Source organism: Oryx dammah, unplaced genomic scaffold, assembly GCF_014754425.2.
Source record: "Oryx dammah isolate SB20612 unplaced genomic scaffold, SCBI_Odam_1.1 HiC_scaffold_19, whole genome shotgun sequence".
NCBI lineage: Eukaryota > Metazoa > Chordata > Mammalia > Artiodactyla > Bovidae > Oryx > Oryx dammah.
The window spans coordinates 3,708,953-3,727,679 of NW_024070203.1; the positions used below are offsets into that span (position 1 = coordinate 3,708,953).

Below are 18,727 nucleotides of genomic sequence, written 5' to 3' on the forward strand. Positions count from 1 at the left end.
GAACTCTCTTTGACATAAATCTTTGACATAATCTCTTTGACAGCAGGACCCTTATAAGTTCCATCTCCTAGAGTAATGGAAATAAAAATAAAAGTATACAAGCGGGACCTAGCTTTTGCACAATTAAGGAAACTATAGCAAGGTGAAAAAGACAACCCTCAGAATGGCAGAAATCTCAAGTGGCTCAATACCACACACACACACACACACAACCCAATCAAAAAGTGAGCGGAAGACCTAACCAGACATTTCTCTAAAGACATACATATGGGTAATAAACACATGACAAGATGCTAAATACCACACATTACTAGAGAAATGCAAATCAAATCTACAATGAAGTATCACCTCACACCGGTCAGAATGGCCATCATCAAAAAAGTCTATAGACGATAAATGCTGGAAAGGGTGTGGAGAAAAGGGAACCCTCTTACACTGTTGGTGGGAATGCAAATTGATACAGCCACTATGGAGAAGAGTACGGGAGATTCCTTTAAAAACTAGGACTACAACTGCCATATGACCCAGTAATCCTACTACTGGACATATACCCTGAGGAAACCATAACTGAAAAAGACACATGTATCCCAGTGTTCACTGCAGCACTATTTACAATAGTTAAACCTGGATGTCCATCGACAGATGAATGGATAAAGAAGTTGTGGTACATGTACACAATGGAATATTGCTCAGCTATAAAAAGGAATGCATTTGAGTCGGTTCTAATGAAGTGGATGAACCAAGAGCCTGTTATACAGAATGAAGTAAGTCAGAAAGAGAAAGACAAATATTGTATATTAATACATATATATGGCAAATCCCATGGACGGGGGAGCCTGTCCCATGGGATTGCTAAGAGTCGGACACGACTGAGTGACTTCACTTTCACTTTTCACTTTCATGCACTGGAGAAGGAAATGGCTACCCACTCCAGTGTTCTTGCCTGGAGAATCCCAGGGACTAGGGAGCCTGGTGGGCTGCCGTCCATGGGGTTGCACAGAGTCAGACACGACTGAAGCGACTTAGCAGCAGCAGCACCAGTAGCAGCAGCAGGGAACCCAAAGCCTGTGCTCTGTGACAACAAGACAGGTGGAGTGGAGAGGAAGGTGGGAGGAAGGTTCAAGAGGAGGGGACACATGTATACCCATGGCTGGTTTATGCTGATGTATGGCAGAAACCATCACAATATTGCAAAGCAATTATCCTCCAATTAAAAATAAAACAAAAATTTTAAAAAAAAAAGATTCTAATCAATAATGATTAGGAAAAAAATAATTTAACTTCACACTCAAGTCAAATGTTGTTTGATCAACTAAGTTATGTTTCTACCTAAAATCAACAATTTTACCTTTGCATTTGAGAAAGGAAAAATAATAATTTATTTTCAATAAAGTATTTAAAAAGGAGACAGAATCCATTCAAATAATTTGGTAATGTGAATTTTAAAAATCCAAATACCTTAACTTCTTCACATAATTCAGTAAGTCGAGCTTCTACATCCATTTCCTCTGAAAGGAGTAAACAGTAATTAAAATAAGTATTTCAATGTTATATATCTGAAAATTATTTTTGAAATTTTATAAGTAAATTACTTTTAAAAACCTAGGAGGTTACAAAATATCTGGACTAATTATATTAGATGAATTGAATTTTAATGTAATATATTTCCATAAATATATTAAATTAAACAGGTAATGTGATGATTATTAAATTATATGTTCAGATTACAGGCATACCTCAAAAATACTGTGGTTCAGGTCCAGAACACTACAATTGGGCAAATACTGCAATAAAGCCAGCAACATGAATTTTTTGGTTTCTCAGTGCATATAAAAGTTATGTTTACACTATACTGTAGTATATTAAGTATACAATAGCATTATGTCTAAAAAAACAATGTATATACTTTCATTAAAAAATACTGTATTGATTAAAAAAAGTGCCAACCATCATCTGAGCCTTCAACAAGTTGTAACAGTTACATAAAAAAAAAAAAGTCACTGATCATAGATCACCATAATATAAGGATAATAATGAAAAAGCTTGAAATATTGGGAGAACTACCAAAATGTGACACAGAGACACAAAATGGTGCCAACAGACTTGCATGGGACAAGGTTGCCATAAATCTTCAATTTGTAAAACCACAGTATCCTGAAGCGCAATAAAGTGAAGTATGCCTGTATTAAATTAAGAGTCAAACACTGTCAAGAAGTACTGACTATAGGCCTCAAGTAACCAGCACAACTGCATCATGGAAAAGATAAAACATATAACTAAAGTTTTACTGTATTTCACATATTAAAAATTCTAGTAATCTTTGTATTTTGTATTACATATACACATACTTTACCTTTTACAAAAGCTATTTCTAAAAAGTTCAAGTCAAAATAATAAAAACATACCTGGAATATAAGCTATTGAATGAAAATGAATGACAAAATTCTTTTCAACAAAAATGTAAGTTTATATCTTAGTTCAATAAATTTAGTTTCCTATAAGGCAGTCTAAAACCAAGGCCATTTTTTTCTATATAATCTTGACTTATATTTAATGTATGCTATAACGATTTACACAGAGGGGATGCAGATTAACTTACAATTAAAATGGTAATATTTACAAAGGAATACAGAAACCAACAGAATAGAATCAGTTATTTTTTGCAGGGAAAAGATTTTGCTAACGCCTAAAATATCACATTTAGATACACTTAGGTTTATCTGAAATCAAACTAAAATGAGTTTTCCTGGGACAACTCTAACAGCATAGTTATCAACACACAAAATTCCCTAATCTTGCTGCTAGAGTGACTTTAATTGATCATACTCACTCAAAGACAAGAAAACATTTTTGTGGTATCTTTGAATTCATTCCTCAGCTCACTTATCTCATAAGGTATACTAAATATTTACTTCTTGATAAAAGAATGGTAAACATTTAAATTTGATAAAATAAGCAGTTACACTGCTGAGAACAAAACCAAGCTATGATCTGAACAATAAATACTCCACTGATAACTAAAACCAGTAGGACACAAATGTTTTATAATTCACAAAATATATATAAATAACCACTGATAACTAAAGAAATTTGCTTCAATTTCACAAATCACTTCACTATCAGATAAATCAGTGGCTTCTAATGTTATGTTAAAAAAAAATCTGCGACAGACCCTGTGTTAAAATCATAACTTTCATATGCCAACATCTATTTTCATATCACTCATGATGTTTTCCTGAGATAGAAGAAAATCAGCAAAATTGATCTCAGTAGGATACATATCCTATTAATTTTTTTAAAATGAGCATAAACTTTGTAGAGTTTGATACACTTTCGTCACCTTTACATACCAGAGCTTAAATGCAGAAACTGGTCTATGCATTATGATTCTTGAGAGCTACTTCAATGCAAACACCTTAAGGGATGCTTAAATGTAAAACTTAACTTCAAAATCTTTGGGTTGAAATGACTTAAAAATAATTTAGGATTTTAACTGAGTTTAATTTTTTTAATGCCTATATACCTATTTATATAATTTTCTAGAGATTTACATAAATTTCTAGAATAACAAAGGTTATTACTTTCTTACTTTTTTTTTTTTTTTTTTGCCATGTCATGTAGCTTGTGGGATCTCAGTTTTTCCACCAGGTTTTGAACTCAGGCCATGACAGTGAAAGCCCAGAATCTTAGCCAGTAGGCCACAAGGGAACTCCCTACAAACTTTTTAAACTTGGCTCCTCTTGCTAATCCAAGATGGCAACCTAGAACACATCCTTCCATATTTTCAAATATACACATATATGAGATCTGGAGTTACTGTTTTATAAAAATGGGCTGTATTTTGCAAACTTTCTGCATGAAATCTCTCAGTAGTATTTCATGCAAATCTGATATGCAGCTCTAAAGCACTTTTAAAAAAATGGCTATATAATATTCCTTGGTGTAAGGACCTCATAATTTTCTTCATCCTCTATTCTTTGCTGAATGCTGGACAGTTATCTGTGTTTTCAGTGTTCTGTCACTAAGAATACTGTGATGACCATGCATGTACAAATACCATTACAAAGTAGTAATCCTTTCTATGCTACAAAAAACTAGTACTCCTTTCTATGAACAAAAGTGCAACTGCTAGGTCAAAGGGTAAATGTATCTTAAATTTATTTTCTAAATTTATTTACCCACTCATCTATTCATTCATTCAATAGATATCCTAATACAATGTCAGGAATGAAGGATAAAAGATATACACATATTTTTAGCAGTATTATTTAACTAAGTTCATTATGTTTTAGTTTTGAATCAAGTTTTTTCCTATCCAACCAAAAACTGGGCCCTTCTTTATAGAGACCTTATTAAATGAGCAGCATTTTAAAAAATCATTTAGAATGCTCACATGTAAACTGATAGGTTGGCAATGCAACAGGAAATGAGTAGTACAATTTTTTGCTAAAGAGAACACTAAAATATGTCATAAATGACCATAATTTCATACCATGAGTTCTTTAACTTTATACTTAAGTTACTTAATGAGATGATTAAATTATGTTCCAAAATAATGATCATAAATAAATCTTCAACGTTTCTTTTTTCCTTCCTGATAAGTTTCTAGCTTAACAATTTCAGTGAAAACTGATCCAAAGGAAATATTTCTGAGCTAATTTTCATCTGAGAAATGTGGAGAAAGATTTTGGCTTCTTAATTTCCTTTTGTCCATACTTTTAAAAACTGAGAGACAAATGCTATGATTTAATTTTAGTTTTTATTTCTATAGCTTTTCATAACTTTTAAAAAATGTTAATTGTGATGGTCTACTCAAACTAAAAACTTTCAATATACTTAGGGAAAGATAATAAATTAAGTACTATTGTTATTCAAGAACGAAAGTCTAAAACATATAGAGAAATATACCAACGAAATAATGAAATCAGAATATCTCTTTTCAAATATGTAATATATCTGGCTAGCAGTGATTTGATATTCCTGTGTTTTGCTTTTTAAATTTAGAATAAAAAAATAAATGCAAACTGACTCAAAAAACAAAACCAGATATTAAAGATGTTTCTCTGTTTATTTCTGTAATGCATGAAATTAGCTTCAGTTTTCAAACCACATTTTATTACCTTTAGCCCTACCCAAAGACAAATTGACTTTGAACAAATTTAAGTCATTACCATTAAACTAACAAATTCTGGCAATGAACATAGTTTCTAAAAAGTGCTCTTTGCAGGAACTCTAAAATGAATATGGGAAAAAAAACAAAGAAATCTTTGCATTTAACATTTCCAATTTTAAATGTTTCAAAAACCTGAACATTAAAAACTAAGAATTAACCAAAGCTCAACTACAAATCAGGTTGATTCTTAAAGTCAGTTCTTAAGTAAGGGTGGCAGGAATATACAGTATTAAAAAATACATATTTATGAAATTTGATACTAAATTAAAGCAAAGTTTCTTATTGATTAAAAGGGATTATTTACTTAACCTATTTGTGAACGTACCTAGACAGGTGTCTTTCTGGGTTCCTGGCTGTTTTCTTCTGAGAAGGCGCTCATAAAGGACCTGCATGTTGGCTTTGGCTAGTTATAAGGATTGCACACAGCACTAGTTACTATACTCCTTTTACAACAAAATTCACTAGAATTTTCCACTTTGTGATTAATAGATTTAGTATCAATTCGCTAGTGCAACTGGATTAGAGCACCACAGCAGAGTCTTACAGTCAGTTAGTTAATTAGCTCATTAGAGTTACAAATGATGTACATTCATGTTCATGTTGCTTTGTTCTTTGTTTCTAAGTGCATGTGCCACTCCACATTTCATAATCCAATAGTATTTTTATCTTTTAATATCTAAACTCAGAATTTTAAGAGTTGGCAGAGGTGTCAGAGATCAGCAAGGTCAATCCTCTGCTTTCACAAGTGTAGAGACTGGGGCCAAAAAGGTTTCATAACTTGCTAAAGCCTAGATTTCAGAATTCATAATGCTCATTTTCAAAAACAGTTCTTTACCAAACCAGTATTTTAACTGAATGTCATTAAAAAAATGTACATCATTCATCTACGAGAAAAGAAAAAGACACAAGCAAAATGGAATTCAAGGCATTATTTTTAAAAAGGGAATGGAGTTTAGATAAACTCTTCATAGCACGGCAGAATTTGAAGACTTTATTAGACTTATTTGAAATATAGACTTACTTAAAATATTGACTTTAGACTTATTTGAAAACCCAAGAAAAGTGCTAAATAGGAGGAGGAACTAGAATACACCCTCTAACCAAGAATTACTTTTTATAAACTTATTAAAACTGGTAGATATAATAATATTTAGTGAACAGTGTTTTACAGAAATATCCGGTACCTAACAAATGTAGTTTTGCTAGGATAAAAATAAACAATGATAACAGTTTAGAAAGTGCAATAGTTTTATTCTGAATAGTTAACAAAAATTTTAGATTTTTTCCTGGAAGACGCATTCAAGAATAAACTAAAATTCACAACAAATAGAAAAGAAAATGTAAATAATAATGAAAAGTTTAAGGATAACTGAAGTGTTACTAATAAATATTTATTGAAGATGAATTTTGATTTTTAAAAATCCCTAGGAAACTACTATAAAGTATATGCTGATGCCTATGTACCTTTCAATTGTCAACAAAATCATCCCTGTGCTATTTCATTCATTCATCTATTCAACAAATATATTTTGAGTAAATACTATGTGTAAGGTACTAATAATTTTAACCTATCACTATTATCTACTTATCTAAAACTTAAGTCGGGGTTTGCTTTAGAATTTTGTTTTCTGGTGAAATATTTTAAGCAAATAATTTGGAATAAAATTGATATTTACTCCTGAAATTAAATATAAGGGCTTTTTAAAATTATGACATTTTCTATATTATATTCATAAGCTCAAAATAATACATATGTGTCATAAAAGCCATCTTTATCTGAGAGAAAGTTAAAAAGCATATAAATAAATGAATTATCAAACTGAGGTTAGCTAAGTTAGTGATAAAGTGCTAATACTATCTATGCTTTGAAATAAATCTTTGCCTTTGACAAGAGATGCCTGTTTAAACACTATTTCCTTTTGGAGAAAAATATTTTTTTCTTAGTTAAAATGTGGTATAAGTGTTTTTCATTTGAAAATATTACACGTTAAAACTATTTGACAATTACACAGGCATGGACAGGCCCACTTCACTTAGGGCGCTCTGTACTGAAACCACAAGGAATGCCCCTTGGCTGGGCTGCTTCTCTGGCCTCTCTCAACGCTGGACTGACTCCTCATTAAGGGAATGGGGAGGTCAAAGCTCTCCAGAGACAGAGACCTGCTCTTTCCTCAGCACCCTGCTCAGCCCGAGGGAATTCCTCCATTAACACCCTCTGCTTTCTGCACGCCCTCATCTTTCCTTCCAACACACTCTGCTCATCTGGCTCCCATCAATCCTCCTGCCCTTAGAGCAGAAGTCAGTTTGTATACTCAGCCCCAGTTACTTACAAGTAGTAAGGGACAACAGTGGTGCAAACATGCAGTCCTAAGCACTACATAATGATGCCTCTGTGAATTCTACAACATTCAACACCTAAACTGTTAACAGATTCTCCTCAGAAATGCCATTATACGTGGCTTCTGTGTTAACCACTACTTTTCAGGAATATGGTATTGTCCTTTATTAAGATTATGGTTTGACAGTTTTGTGGTCTGACCATTAAACTAAATTAACCAAAATTCATCACACAGCTCTCCTAAGAAAATGTTTGAGCTCCAAAGGACAAAATTTAAAAATAAATGGAGTATAATTTACCCATTAATTGAAAACAAGTAATAGCCTAAATTAGTTCTATTCTACAAACAATTCTTTCATTTTCAAAAAACAACATTTTTAAAAGTTCACATTTGAGGCAATAGTCTCTTAAAGAACTTTCCTAAGGAAAGCAAATGGATGCTAAGTATATAAAACAGCAAGGAAAAAGAATATTTTAGTGAAGAGTAAACAAAATGCTTCTGTGCTACTGTTTTTGTCTTGAGGAAGAAAACATGAGCAAAAAAGAACAAACGCTTTCCTACTGCTTGTAAAGGAGCTACACTGAGATCCTTGAATGAAGCACTCTAAATAGTCAACTGAGTAATATGTGTTTAATGGAATATTTGAATAATGGAATTATCAAACCCACTGGAGCCGCTGCTGCTAAGTAGGGGTACAATAGCCAGCCTGTTCTCACAGCTGAATTTAAGTGAGATACAGATCATTTCACTTTCTTATAATTCTTTTGTAGCTCAAAGTAGGCAATTATAAAAGTGGGCTAGTTAGTCTCAAAGACAAGAATTATTTTCAGTAGCAGTGACTATTTTTGATAGTGCATCAATATTGTTAAAAGACTAAGATCCTTGAGAAACAAAGAAATAAGAACAGTGATCAACTTCAGTAAAATTTAAAAAGCAATTTCTCATTCATTCAAGTAAGTATGATGAAAATAATTTATTCCAAAGAAATAATTAAAATGTGCTTTTGATGAGCTATTAGCTCATATTTGAAAATAAAAGCTTATAAAACTTTCATAAAATGTCTGAATAAAAACATTTTCATAAATCAATAATCTTTGTGAAATGATATATATATTTTGCAAACTATAAGTGGTCTACAAAATCAAGGCAAATGATTTTTTACTATGTGTTACAACATACAGGTATATATTAATGGACTAAAACTGAAGACTGATCTTTAGAAATTATTTAAATTATTTTCAAAATGTTAAAACTGAGTAATGTTATTATTTGCTGAAGTGAAATAGAAGAAAGAAGATCTGAGATCACCTAAAATCAATATATTTTACAAAAGGTTCCAAGTACATATAATCTGCTTAGACTATTAACTATTTGGAAGTATGGATTTAATTTATATTACCTAATCTATTGAATTTATCTTCCCTAATTTATCTTCCTATCTAATAATTCTATGGATAATTAAATTTGCTTTCTAGTACATTTTTATGGTTATATTCTAAGAAGACATACTGTTAAAAAAATCTATCAAAAGACTCATCTCAAACTTAGCACCAAGAAATTATTTCTCAATATCATAAAATTTTTCAAAATTTCAGTAAGTAATTATCAAAGCCTGAAAAAGATGGAGTTGAGAGAGAAGTAAAGGTGAAGCACATAAAGCAAACTAGCTGTACTAAACTAAGTACAGAAACTATGGCCAAGCTGATAACAGCAGTATGAGAATGAAGAGGGCCTGGCTACTTTCAACATACCCAGTTCTAGTTTCTGACAAGAGGGGAGCTCTTCCGTTACCGTAATGAAGTAGCTGTGCAGCCCCTTGAAGGCCAGCAGCAGGGTAGCGCAGAGGGTGTAGTGGAAACGGTAGGCGTGACGCAGGAAGGAATCTGCGATGACAAAGCTGCAGCCCTGAACAAAGAGCCGATTTGGGACACAATGTTAGTAACCAGAGTCTAAAAATAGAACATTGAAACTTAGAAAAATAAAGGATTTACTAGTCACAGTTATTCTAAAACATGTAAGAAGTCTAGCAGCATCTTAGGAAGTTGTTCTCATTCATACAAGTAATTTAAACACAGGAAATGTGATTTGAGAAATCTTAGTTTCATTGGACTTTAAAAACAAGCAGATCAAATGATGATTTTTGAAAATTTGACATTCAGATTGCATTTCAACTGAGGGACACTCTGTTTTTATAGTATGAACCCTCTCTTCTTTTAGGGGAGTAACAGCTATACTTATACTGCTGCAAGTTAGGTCTCAACTCTGGCAGGGGTTCCTCACATGCTCCTGTGGAATGATCCTACTAGCTCCATTAAGAGAGCAGGAGGTGACAGGAACAAGTTAAAAAAAGCAATGCCTGTCAAAGATCCCTATTCATGAAATCTTGTAAAATCTTGAAGCATCAGGTTCGTTTCCATAAAAAACATTGGAACCAATCAACTTGTGAAGATCATGTTTAATTAGATCTGTAAGTCGTTGAGCTCAAGTAATTAATAAAAGAACTATTACATCCACAGATATATAACAGTTAAAACACACTTCATTCAAAACAAGAGAAAAGAGGCTTTATAAACACATCAGTTCTTACGTCCGGTGATAACTGCTTTGTGTAGTTAATACCAAAGACCACACTTTCAAGAGTAGGAATCACAGAATCTTTGTTTTGTGCTGGTGCATTTCTGTTTAACCAAGTCGTCTTCACAGGACGAGGAAAACTGGAGGAACAAGCATCACATTATTGTTGTCATAACAGTCTATTTATAGAGTGCTAAATTAAATGTTTACCAAAAAAAAGTCTTTGAGGAATAGAATAAAAAGCAAGGACTTTGCAAGATTATGATTTCTAAAGTATTCTTAAAGTACTTTTACAATTTTTCCTTTAAAATTTGAATTATTATTATTAAAAAAAAACTAAGATTAAATGCTTGAGACTACTTCTGTATTACTGGGCTTTGGGGAGGGATAAAACAGGGTGGGATCAAGAGTAGCTCAGGGACAAATGAGGGACCAGCTTTAATTTGGAAATACTAACCTGTCAGAACTGGTGACCAAATTCACAGAGTTAACAGTCAAATATAGGTGCTGCTTACAGAAATAAAGAGGTCCCACTTAAAGGCAGAAGAAGGAAAACCACGAGTCTACTTGTTCTTTCTCTTCTTCAAAAACAAGGTATTTCCTTTCTCTTCACTAAAAGTCTATAAACTCTAAGATAACCTACGTAAGTGCTTCAAGGCACTACCTCAATCACATAGGGTATGAACCACTGCTGTTAGTACTAACATTACATTTAATATATCACAAATTCTATAGAATAAGAACCATATTCTGCTTGAATGTTTAAAAATCATAGACAAATTTTTTTTCTAAGATTAAGTACTAGCTAATTATAAGAAGGCCAAAGCATTTGACTGTCTGGCAGTTTGGCAAAAGGGGTAAGGCAGGAAAGTGAATCAAATGTACCAAAAGCAGAGGGCAGCCTTTACGTGCAAAATCAATTTGCTTTGCAACAATGAAATCTCTAGATCCTAGCCAAGAGGGTGTAGCAAGGCAATGGTAAATTCCACCTGCTATGACAGAACTGAGTTTCTCAAGATTGAGTCAAAGAAGCTGTACTTAAAAAAAAAAAATCAAGTATAAGAAAAATGTTATGCAAAAAAAGCAAAGAAAGAAATCCTAATCCCAGTTACTTAAAATAATTGATTTATATCTATAGTTGGGTTGATCATAGAAATTATTTTATGTAAAAATAATGTTTAAAAGGTAATATTATAATTTTTTTTCATTTATTTTAGAGGATTAAAAAGTCCAGCCATAACAAAACTTCAGGGAAAAATTTGTCTTCACAGAAACACAGTGAGGAATGTTACTGGTAACAGGACCCTCTACCGCATGCCACCAGCAGACAGCCTTCTTCCCCTTTCCTTGCTTTCCTTTCCGACCCAACCATCTAGTTTACAGGCCAAGAAGCACAGGAAAGGCACTGCTCCCTCTAGGGCACAGCTCCAGCAGCAAGAGAGGGGACTTCAGAGCCCAAGCAACAACGGAAAGAGGAGCAACCTCAGCTGTTACCGGCATCCCAGTCTCCTCTCCCATCACTAACCAGAGCCAACAGCTAATCCTCTTGGCTTCTGATTCTGAGCCAAAAGTGTCTTCTCCTTCCAGCAAAAGGTCTCTAGGACGCGAGCTGCCTCTTTCCCCTACTAGCTTGTGGCAAAAACAGCTGTGTTGCAAGAGGAAGCACACACTGATGTTACCAGGATGAGCTCTATGTAACCAGGGACTAAAAACTAGCACTAATAATCCGAGTGAGTCTCAACAAACAGTTCCTACATTTTTTCAGAAAAGAAACTAAGCCATAAATGTATTTATTTGTTATAAAGAAAAAGGAATGGTTGGAATAGTATAGTTCAGGATTCTTACTGAAATTACAAAAATAAGAAAGTCAGAAGACTACAGGAATTTATTGTATAAACAGATAAAAAGTTAATTTCAAAACCTAACACATAATTCATACCAAATATACTACTTATTCAAAAGCTATATTTCAAAAAATATACTTTCCTATCAAAGAAGTTTCACTGCGTTATCATGCTATTAAATATTAATTTAATCAACATCTAAAATTGTTTTGAAGATGTTAAAAATAAAATTATGTACAATAATAGGAACATTTTCCTGTTTACAAAGTTATAGCAACTGAGAAGAAGCTCTCAAAGGTCTAATAGGAAAGACAAAACTTGCACAATAACTAGTTACAGATCTTACTACAGAATAAGGAAGGCAAAAGTAGGTCATCAGGAGAAACACTCTTCCTGGCCCCATGCTCTAAAGACATCACGGGACAACACAGGGGAAGATGTGCTCACAATTTTTACAGCTTAAAGATACGCAGTAGGGTGTTACTAGGGGGAAAATTTGTTAAAGTGTCATGGTTTTCTATAAATTCTCAGGGTAATTCCCAAAATCACCTACTTAGTTTTCTGATAAGTCAGTTTAATATCATAACCCTTGAGCATCATCCCTAATATCAGTTGCTGCAAAAAGATTTATGCCAGCAATTATAAAGTAGTTCAGAAATCAAGTCAATTTGGAATCTTTTCACATAAGTTACTGGTTTAAAAGTGTCATTTCTGTTGCCCCTGCCATAAGGATGATGTTATTTTGAGAACTAAAGAGTTCGAACTGTATCTTCACATTAACGAAAGACAATTCATCTCCCCATGGAAGTGAGCAGAAAAAACAATTATCCCAATGCATTTATTATAATCCAGAATATTATATACCTTTAGGCTAATATGCTATAGTTTAAAAAGATGCATAAAATTGGTTAATAACTTAGAAAACAAGAACTATTGTATAGTATAGATTTAAGAAGATACAACTAAGTCCATTCAGAGAAAAGACAAAAAAAGCTATGGAAAGATGAATATACTTTCCCAGAGAATGAATAATTATAGTGTAGCATTACATAAATGCTATACTAAACAATGCTATATGGTTGCTTCCAGACTGCATTATTTTTCCTGGTCAGTTTGACAAAGATTGCTCCATATTTTTGCAATAAAAAAGTCATCAATTTAATATTCCTATGCTCTTAAATTTTACTAACACTTTAGTATAAAAACGAAAGTATTAAATAAGTGTGACTTTAGAAATTCTTATTTTCAGTTATCTTCACCAAAGCATATGCTTTCATTATAAAAATAAAAGAAACTATATTAATCAGGTGTGGTGTTGGAGAAGACTCTTGAGAGTCCCTTGGACTGCAAGGAGATCCAACCAGTCCATTCTGAAGGAGATCAGCCCTGGGATTTCTTTGGAAGGAATGATGCTAAAGCTGAAACTCCAGTACTTTGGCCACCTCATGCGAAGAGTTGACTCACTGGAAAAGACTCTGATGCTGGGAGGGATTGGGGCAGGAGGAGAAGGGGATGATCGAGGATGAGATGGCTGGATGGCATCACGGACTCGATGGACGTGAGTCTGAGTGAACTCTGGGAGTTGGTGATGGACAGGGAATCCTGGTGTGCTGCAAGTCATGGTGTTGCAAAGAGTCGGACACGACTGAGCAACTGAACTGAACTGATATTAATAAGGATCAGGGAGCTGGTTACATTTACCTTATCAGTGGCTGGTGTAGCGCAACCAGTGACGCATGGACTGTAACAGACACAACAGAAAGGTGGAAATAATCAAACATGACGTTAACGTGATGATGGAGGCCTCTCTGGAGGCTGAAGTGCAGCTTCAGCGTGCGGCTGCTTATTAGCTGCAAGGCGTTCAGATCATCTGCCCTATGAAAAGCAACCCGTCTGTGTGTTAGTATAGAAATTTAGTGAAGGCCAACGTTTTGTAAACTAACAAAACATTTAATTACTTAACTAATTTTTAAAAACAAAATAAGAACAATTTTTAAAGCATCACATTTGCATTAGACAGCAATATGAAATCTAACAATAAAGAAATAACCAGATCTTACTTACAGTTTTCTATCTGTACTTACAATTTCCATGTTAATGGACTGTTTTTCACTACTGTGCCTACAAAATGAGTCTTTTTTTGATACTTTAGGAAATACTCTCATCCTAAAATTTTACTCCAGTAGGGAATACTGTTTATAGTAAAGCTGCAGTATCATGTAGGTCAAATCCTATTATGATAAATCCCAAAAGGTATGTATAGTACAAAATTTTGTTATTAAATGTTGCTCAAAAATAAGCAAGTAATTAGTATATACTCTATCATCGATATTTAGTCATTAGATTTGTACATACAAAAACTGAAACAATGCCATGAAAATTATTTCCAAATATATACATATTTTTAACCAATATGTACCTACAGCTATGAACTATGTACTCATTTCAGCTTACCCTACTTATAGAATTCTGACTTGGTTTAAGAAAGAATTCCCTCAAGGACTTTTTGCAATAAACAAGTATTCCAGAGAAGCAGCAGCTACCATGTAAAGACTCTTATTCCTCTGCAGTGGTAGAGGGCATCTCACATCAGACCTCTCAGTACTGTGGCTACCATAAGCAGTCTGAATTCGTATACAATTTTCAAGAAGCATTTCTACAAAAGTAGAATAGTAAAATGGATCTCTGTTTCTTGTTTTAAATGGATACAAGCACAGCTTGTCCCTAAAATGTGTGACTACTTGTGCAGATGTGTGGATAAGTTTAGGGTTGTTTTAGTCACTAAGTCGTGTGTGACTCATGGACTGTAGCCCGCAAGGCTCTTCTGTCCATGGGATTGCCCAGGCGAGAATGCTGGAGTGGGCTGCCGTTTCCCTGTTAGGGGATCTTTCTGAACCAGGGTAGCCAGTCCTCAATCTTCCTCATGGACTCTGGAAACAGCCGTCAGGTCTAAGAGTCATGAGTCTCAGTAACTCTCTGAAGATCAAGAAGGCCCCACCTGAAGAGGGCATCACCCACGGCACCAAGAAAGAGTGGCCAGTGACACGGTGGAACGGAGCTGAGGCAGGTTTAAAGGCCACAGGGCAGTGGCGCTGCGTCACCAGTGCAATGTCCAAGAGTCTCAGAAGCGGTTCATGGGTTTCAGCTCATCTGGCTTTGCTACCTGCAGCTCCTGGAATCAGCGTGAGCACAAAAAAGCAGGACTAACCATTCCCATGAGACTCTCCCAGGGGGCAGAAGTTCAAAATAAATGAGAAGAGGGTAGGCTGGGTTCCAAGAAGAAAATGGGACTTTAATAGGGATAGATAACAGTCACACATGACTACAGGTCTTTAACTGTTTGATTAGCCTACTCACGAATAATCTCCATCTGTGAAGTGTAGATCCAAGCATAACAGAAAATTCATTTCCTCAAGGGTTTCTTCAATCTGAAGAGAAATCAGACTATGAGATGCCTTTTGAATATTTTATAGAAAGTTAGAAATATGCCTTGAGGCTTTATGAAAATATTTATCTAAATATATATGAAGAAATGTTTACCTTTTTTTCATCCAACAACATTTTAACTTTGAAGATCATGACATCATTTAAAACAACCTCCTCATTTTTATATAGAATTTGAAATGTTTTACTGCAAATCAGAGAATCATGAACTGAAGCTGGAAAGGCTAAAGTCATACCTAAAATAAATAAGATATGCAATGGACAGGTAAAAGGCAAAATACAGTATAATTAAAACTTGTGGTTACTTCAAAATACTATATGTTAGATTATACAACTCCAACACCATTATTTTATATATCAGTATTGGAACATTTCTGAAAGTTTATTAATTACTCTGATAAAAATGAATAGATAAGAACATTATAACCATTACAAAACTCTTGTACAACTAATTTTAATCTGAGAAGGTAAATGAGAAACTTCAAGGTGGATTTTAAGAGTAAACAATTAATTCATATGCCAGAGGAATCTGGTTCGCTTTTGTCCTGGTTGTTAGGAAGTAACTTCTAAGCCCTGGGAAGAAAGAATTTACCAAATTCTTTGGTAAATTCTTTCTTTTGGCTTTTCTCCCCAATTCCTGAGAGCTAGCCTCTAAATCCAGAATTTCTCAGGGACAGAAGTGTCTGTTATTCATGGTAGCCCAGAAGTGTACGATGAGGAGGTGACTCAGGACGGGGACTGGCCACACCCGTAAGACAACTATGTGACGGGAAAGCTGGGGTTTTCAGCCGCATGCCGTACGCCCAATGTCCAGGAGGAAAGAGGGCTGGAGACCAAGTCATGTGGCTGCTGAGCTGATCAGTCGTGCCCACATAACGCAACACCAACAAATGCAAGACACTGAGCCATGGCCCCTTCTCTCTGTGTTATCACACAGGCTTCCTGGGCGGGAAATGTATTCCTGACTCCCTGGGGAGAGAACGATGGGAGCTTCACAGATCTGAGGCCCTTCAGACCTGGCTGAATGCATCTGTTCTCCTGTATGGCTCTGTTTTGTATCTCTTTGCTCTAACAGAATTTTAATAACAAGTAGAGTTGTGTGAGTTACTAGTGAATCATTAAACTTGAGGGGAGATCAGGACTCCCAACTTGCAGCCACATGATCAGAAGTGAGGGTAGCCTGTGGATCTTCCAGTCACAGCTGGTGTCTGAGATGAGAGCATCTTGCGGAAAACTGCACGCTCGAAAGGGTGGTCCGCCTCCAGGCTGTTGGTGTCAGCTCATCCCAACAGCCTACTTGCTGTCTTATTACTCTATCCTCCAGAAATGGTGGTGGTGGTGGTGGTTTACTCACTAAGTCGTGTCTGACTCTCGTGATCCCATCGACTGTAGCCCTCCAGGCCCCTCTGTCCATGGGATTCTCCAAGCAAGAACACTGGAGTGGCTTGCCATTTCCTTCTCCAAGGAAATATCCTCCAGAAGCAACACGATGGAAAAAGCAGTCATAGAAGCTAGAGTTGGTCAGTGGGCACCTCTGCAGGCAGAGAGCTCAGAGTGTGACACCGGAGTCCACCTGGAGCAAGGAGGGTGTCCCCGTGGGGTGATGTCGGCGCCTCTGTAGGAAGGGATGGCGGTCCAGGCAGAGCAAGGTGCTGGGCACTTATGCGAGATGAGGAGGCAACTGCACGAGAGGGCACCTACGGCTTGCAGGGGAGGGGGTCCTGGCAGAAAGGCACCCTGGCAGAGCAGCTACAAAAGGATGAAACTTCCACCTGAGTGTAAAGGTGAGTGTGGGCAGTGGCAGCCTGATGCACTCCAACAGGGCCACAGAGAGGAGAACAGACTGCCTGCAGGAAGACAGAGAGGCTCAGTTCGGGTGAGGAGGGTCACGGGGATGGGAGCTGTGTGAGGGGCTGAAGCCCCAGAGGCACAGAGACATGTCCACAAGGGAGCAGGCACGGCGCAGCAGCCCGCTTATGGAAGGGGCTGACAGGGAACCAAGCGCCTCAAGGACAGTGACAGCCAGCTTCCTCACTGAAACTTCCAGGCAAAGGAGGGACACAAACGGAAAGGAGACCCAACTGCAGAGTGAGTCCTGCAGTACTAGATAAGAATTAGAAACACTGATGCGAATTCAAGGTTTTCTACATGCCTAGATAAAGAAAAACAGGCGTAAACCTGTCCATATGTGTATAAATACATGTGTTTACATGTGTGTGTATACAGATCCTCACCAGCTCTGTCCACTCAAAGGGGCTGAGAACACAACCCCAGTACTGGCTCCTAACACTGTTCTCATTAAGAGGAACCAGGGCTTTGGAGAAATGGCTGACTCCAGAGCTGGGCACACACAGGACAAGACAAGCCTGGTCCATCATTTCACACCAGAAAGTAAGTGCTGGAAAAATGAGGGGACACATCAACAGAACAGGAAGCCAGCTTGAAGCGGCTACCCTGGTTGGATCTGGGATCAACTGAACATCAAAATAAATTATGAGAGAAATGGATTAACACGCACTGGATAATAGAGAGATTCACAAATCCACAAATATAAATAAATAAAGGCCCAGAAGTCTGAAGGGAAAAAGAGTGACTTTATAGTGGAGAAGTGACAGCGAATCAAATGACCCAAGTTAACATCACATGAATGGGACCCACTGAGGGCATGTGCCACCTAATCAGATACAATGAGATGAGCACAGCATCACTCCTGACACAGTCCTATCAAAGATCGCAAGGGAATCACTGAACAATGAAAACTGAAGGACATTCTACAAACTATTGGGAACACAGTCTTCAAGAGCATTATGGTCCTGAGAGTCAAGGACAGATGGAGGAACTCTTCCAGAACAAAAGTGACCCACGAGGCACAGCACCTGTTACAGGGCATGATTCTGAACTGGATCATTTGCTGCAAAGGCCTTTATGGGGAGAGGTCACAAACTTCAATGGGTCTGAGGATACACTGGCAGGGAGGTATCAATATCACTTTTATAATCTGATGCTTTCATTGGGTTACACAGGACAATTCTCCTGTCTGGAGGATATACACAGTGAAGTGCTTGCGGATGGTAGAGCACAGTTCAGGACTCGTACTTAAAACTTTTCCCTTCACACATATATAAAGGAAATCGAGTAGATCACAAACTCAACTTCTATAAAGGGACAGAGGTGAAAAGAGGAAGAAACTTTCCTCAATGGGAAGAAAAACTTCAAAGCACTCAGATAATGCAGAGGTAGAATCTGCCACCTCAGAAAGCGCCAGAATGGCTGCAGCTCAGGAGCAGGGCTTCTTCCTCCTCCATGATCCCCTCTCATACACCCGCAGCTCCTGTGTGCCCATGGGTGCTTCC

At 36.1% G+C, this 18,727-nt stretch overlaps 1 protein-coding gene across 5 annotated transcripts in view; it reads right to left on the bottom strand.

The window, feature by feature from the left end:
• The window catches only part of FAM135A (family with sequence similarity 135 member A), a 153,326-nt gene that overhangs the window by 63,401 nt on the left and 71,198 nt on the right, over window positions 1–18,727 (bottom strand). For 3 of the 5 annotated variants that reach the window (XM_040261407.1, XM_040261410.1, XM_040261408.1), the window contains exons 5-11: window positions 15,471–15,610; window positions 15,288–15,358; window positions 13,632–13,805; window positions 10,100–10,226; window positions 9,264–9,417; window positions 5,499–5,576; window positions 1,459–1,508 (exon numbers count right to left, since the gene is read on the bottom strand). In XM_040261407.1, the coding sequence (XP_040117341.1) occupies window positions 1,459–1,508; window positions 5,499–5,576; window positions 9,264–9,417; window positions 10,100–10,226; window positions 13,632–13,805; window positions 15,288–15,358; window positions 15,471–15,610 (794 nt within the window). The remainder of the gene's footprint in view (window positions 1–1,458; window positions 1,509–5,498; window positions 5,577–9,263; window positions 9,418–10,099; window positions 10,227–13,631; window positions 13,806–15,287; window positions 15,359–15,470; window positions 15,611–18,727) is intronic. The other 2 variants (XM_040261411.1, XM_040261409.1) reach the window with 1 other exon arrangement.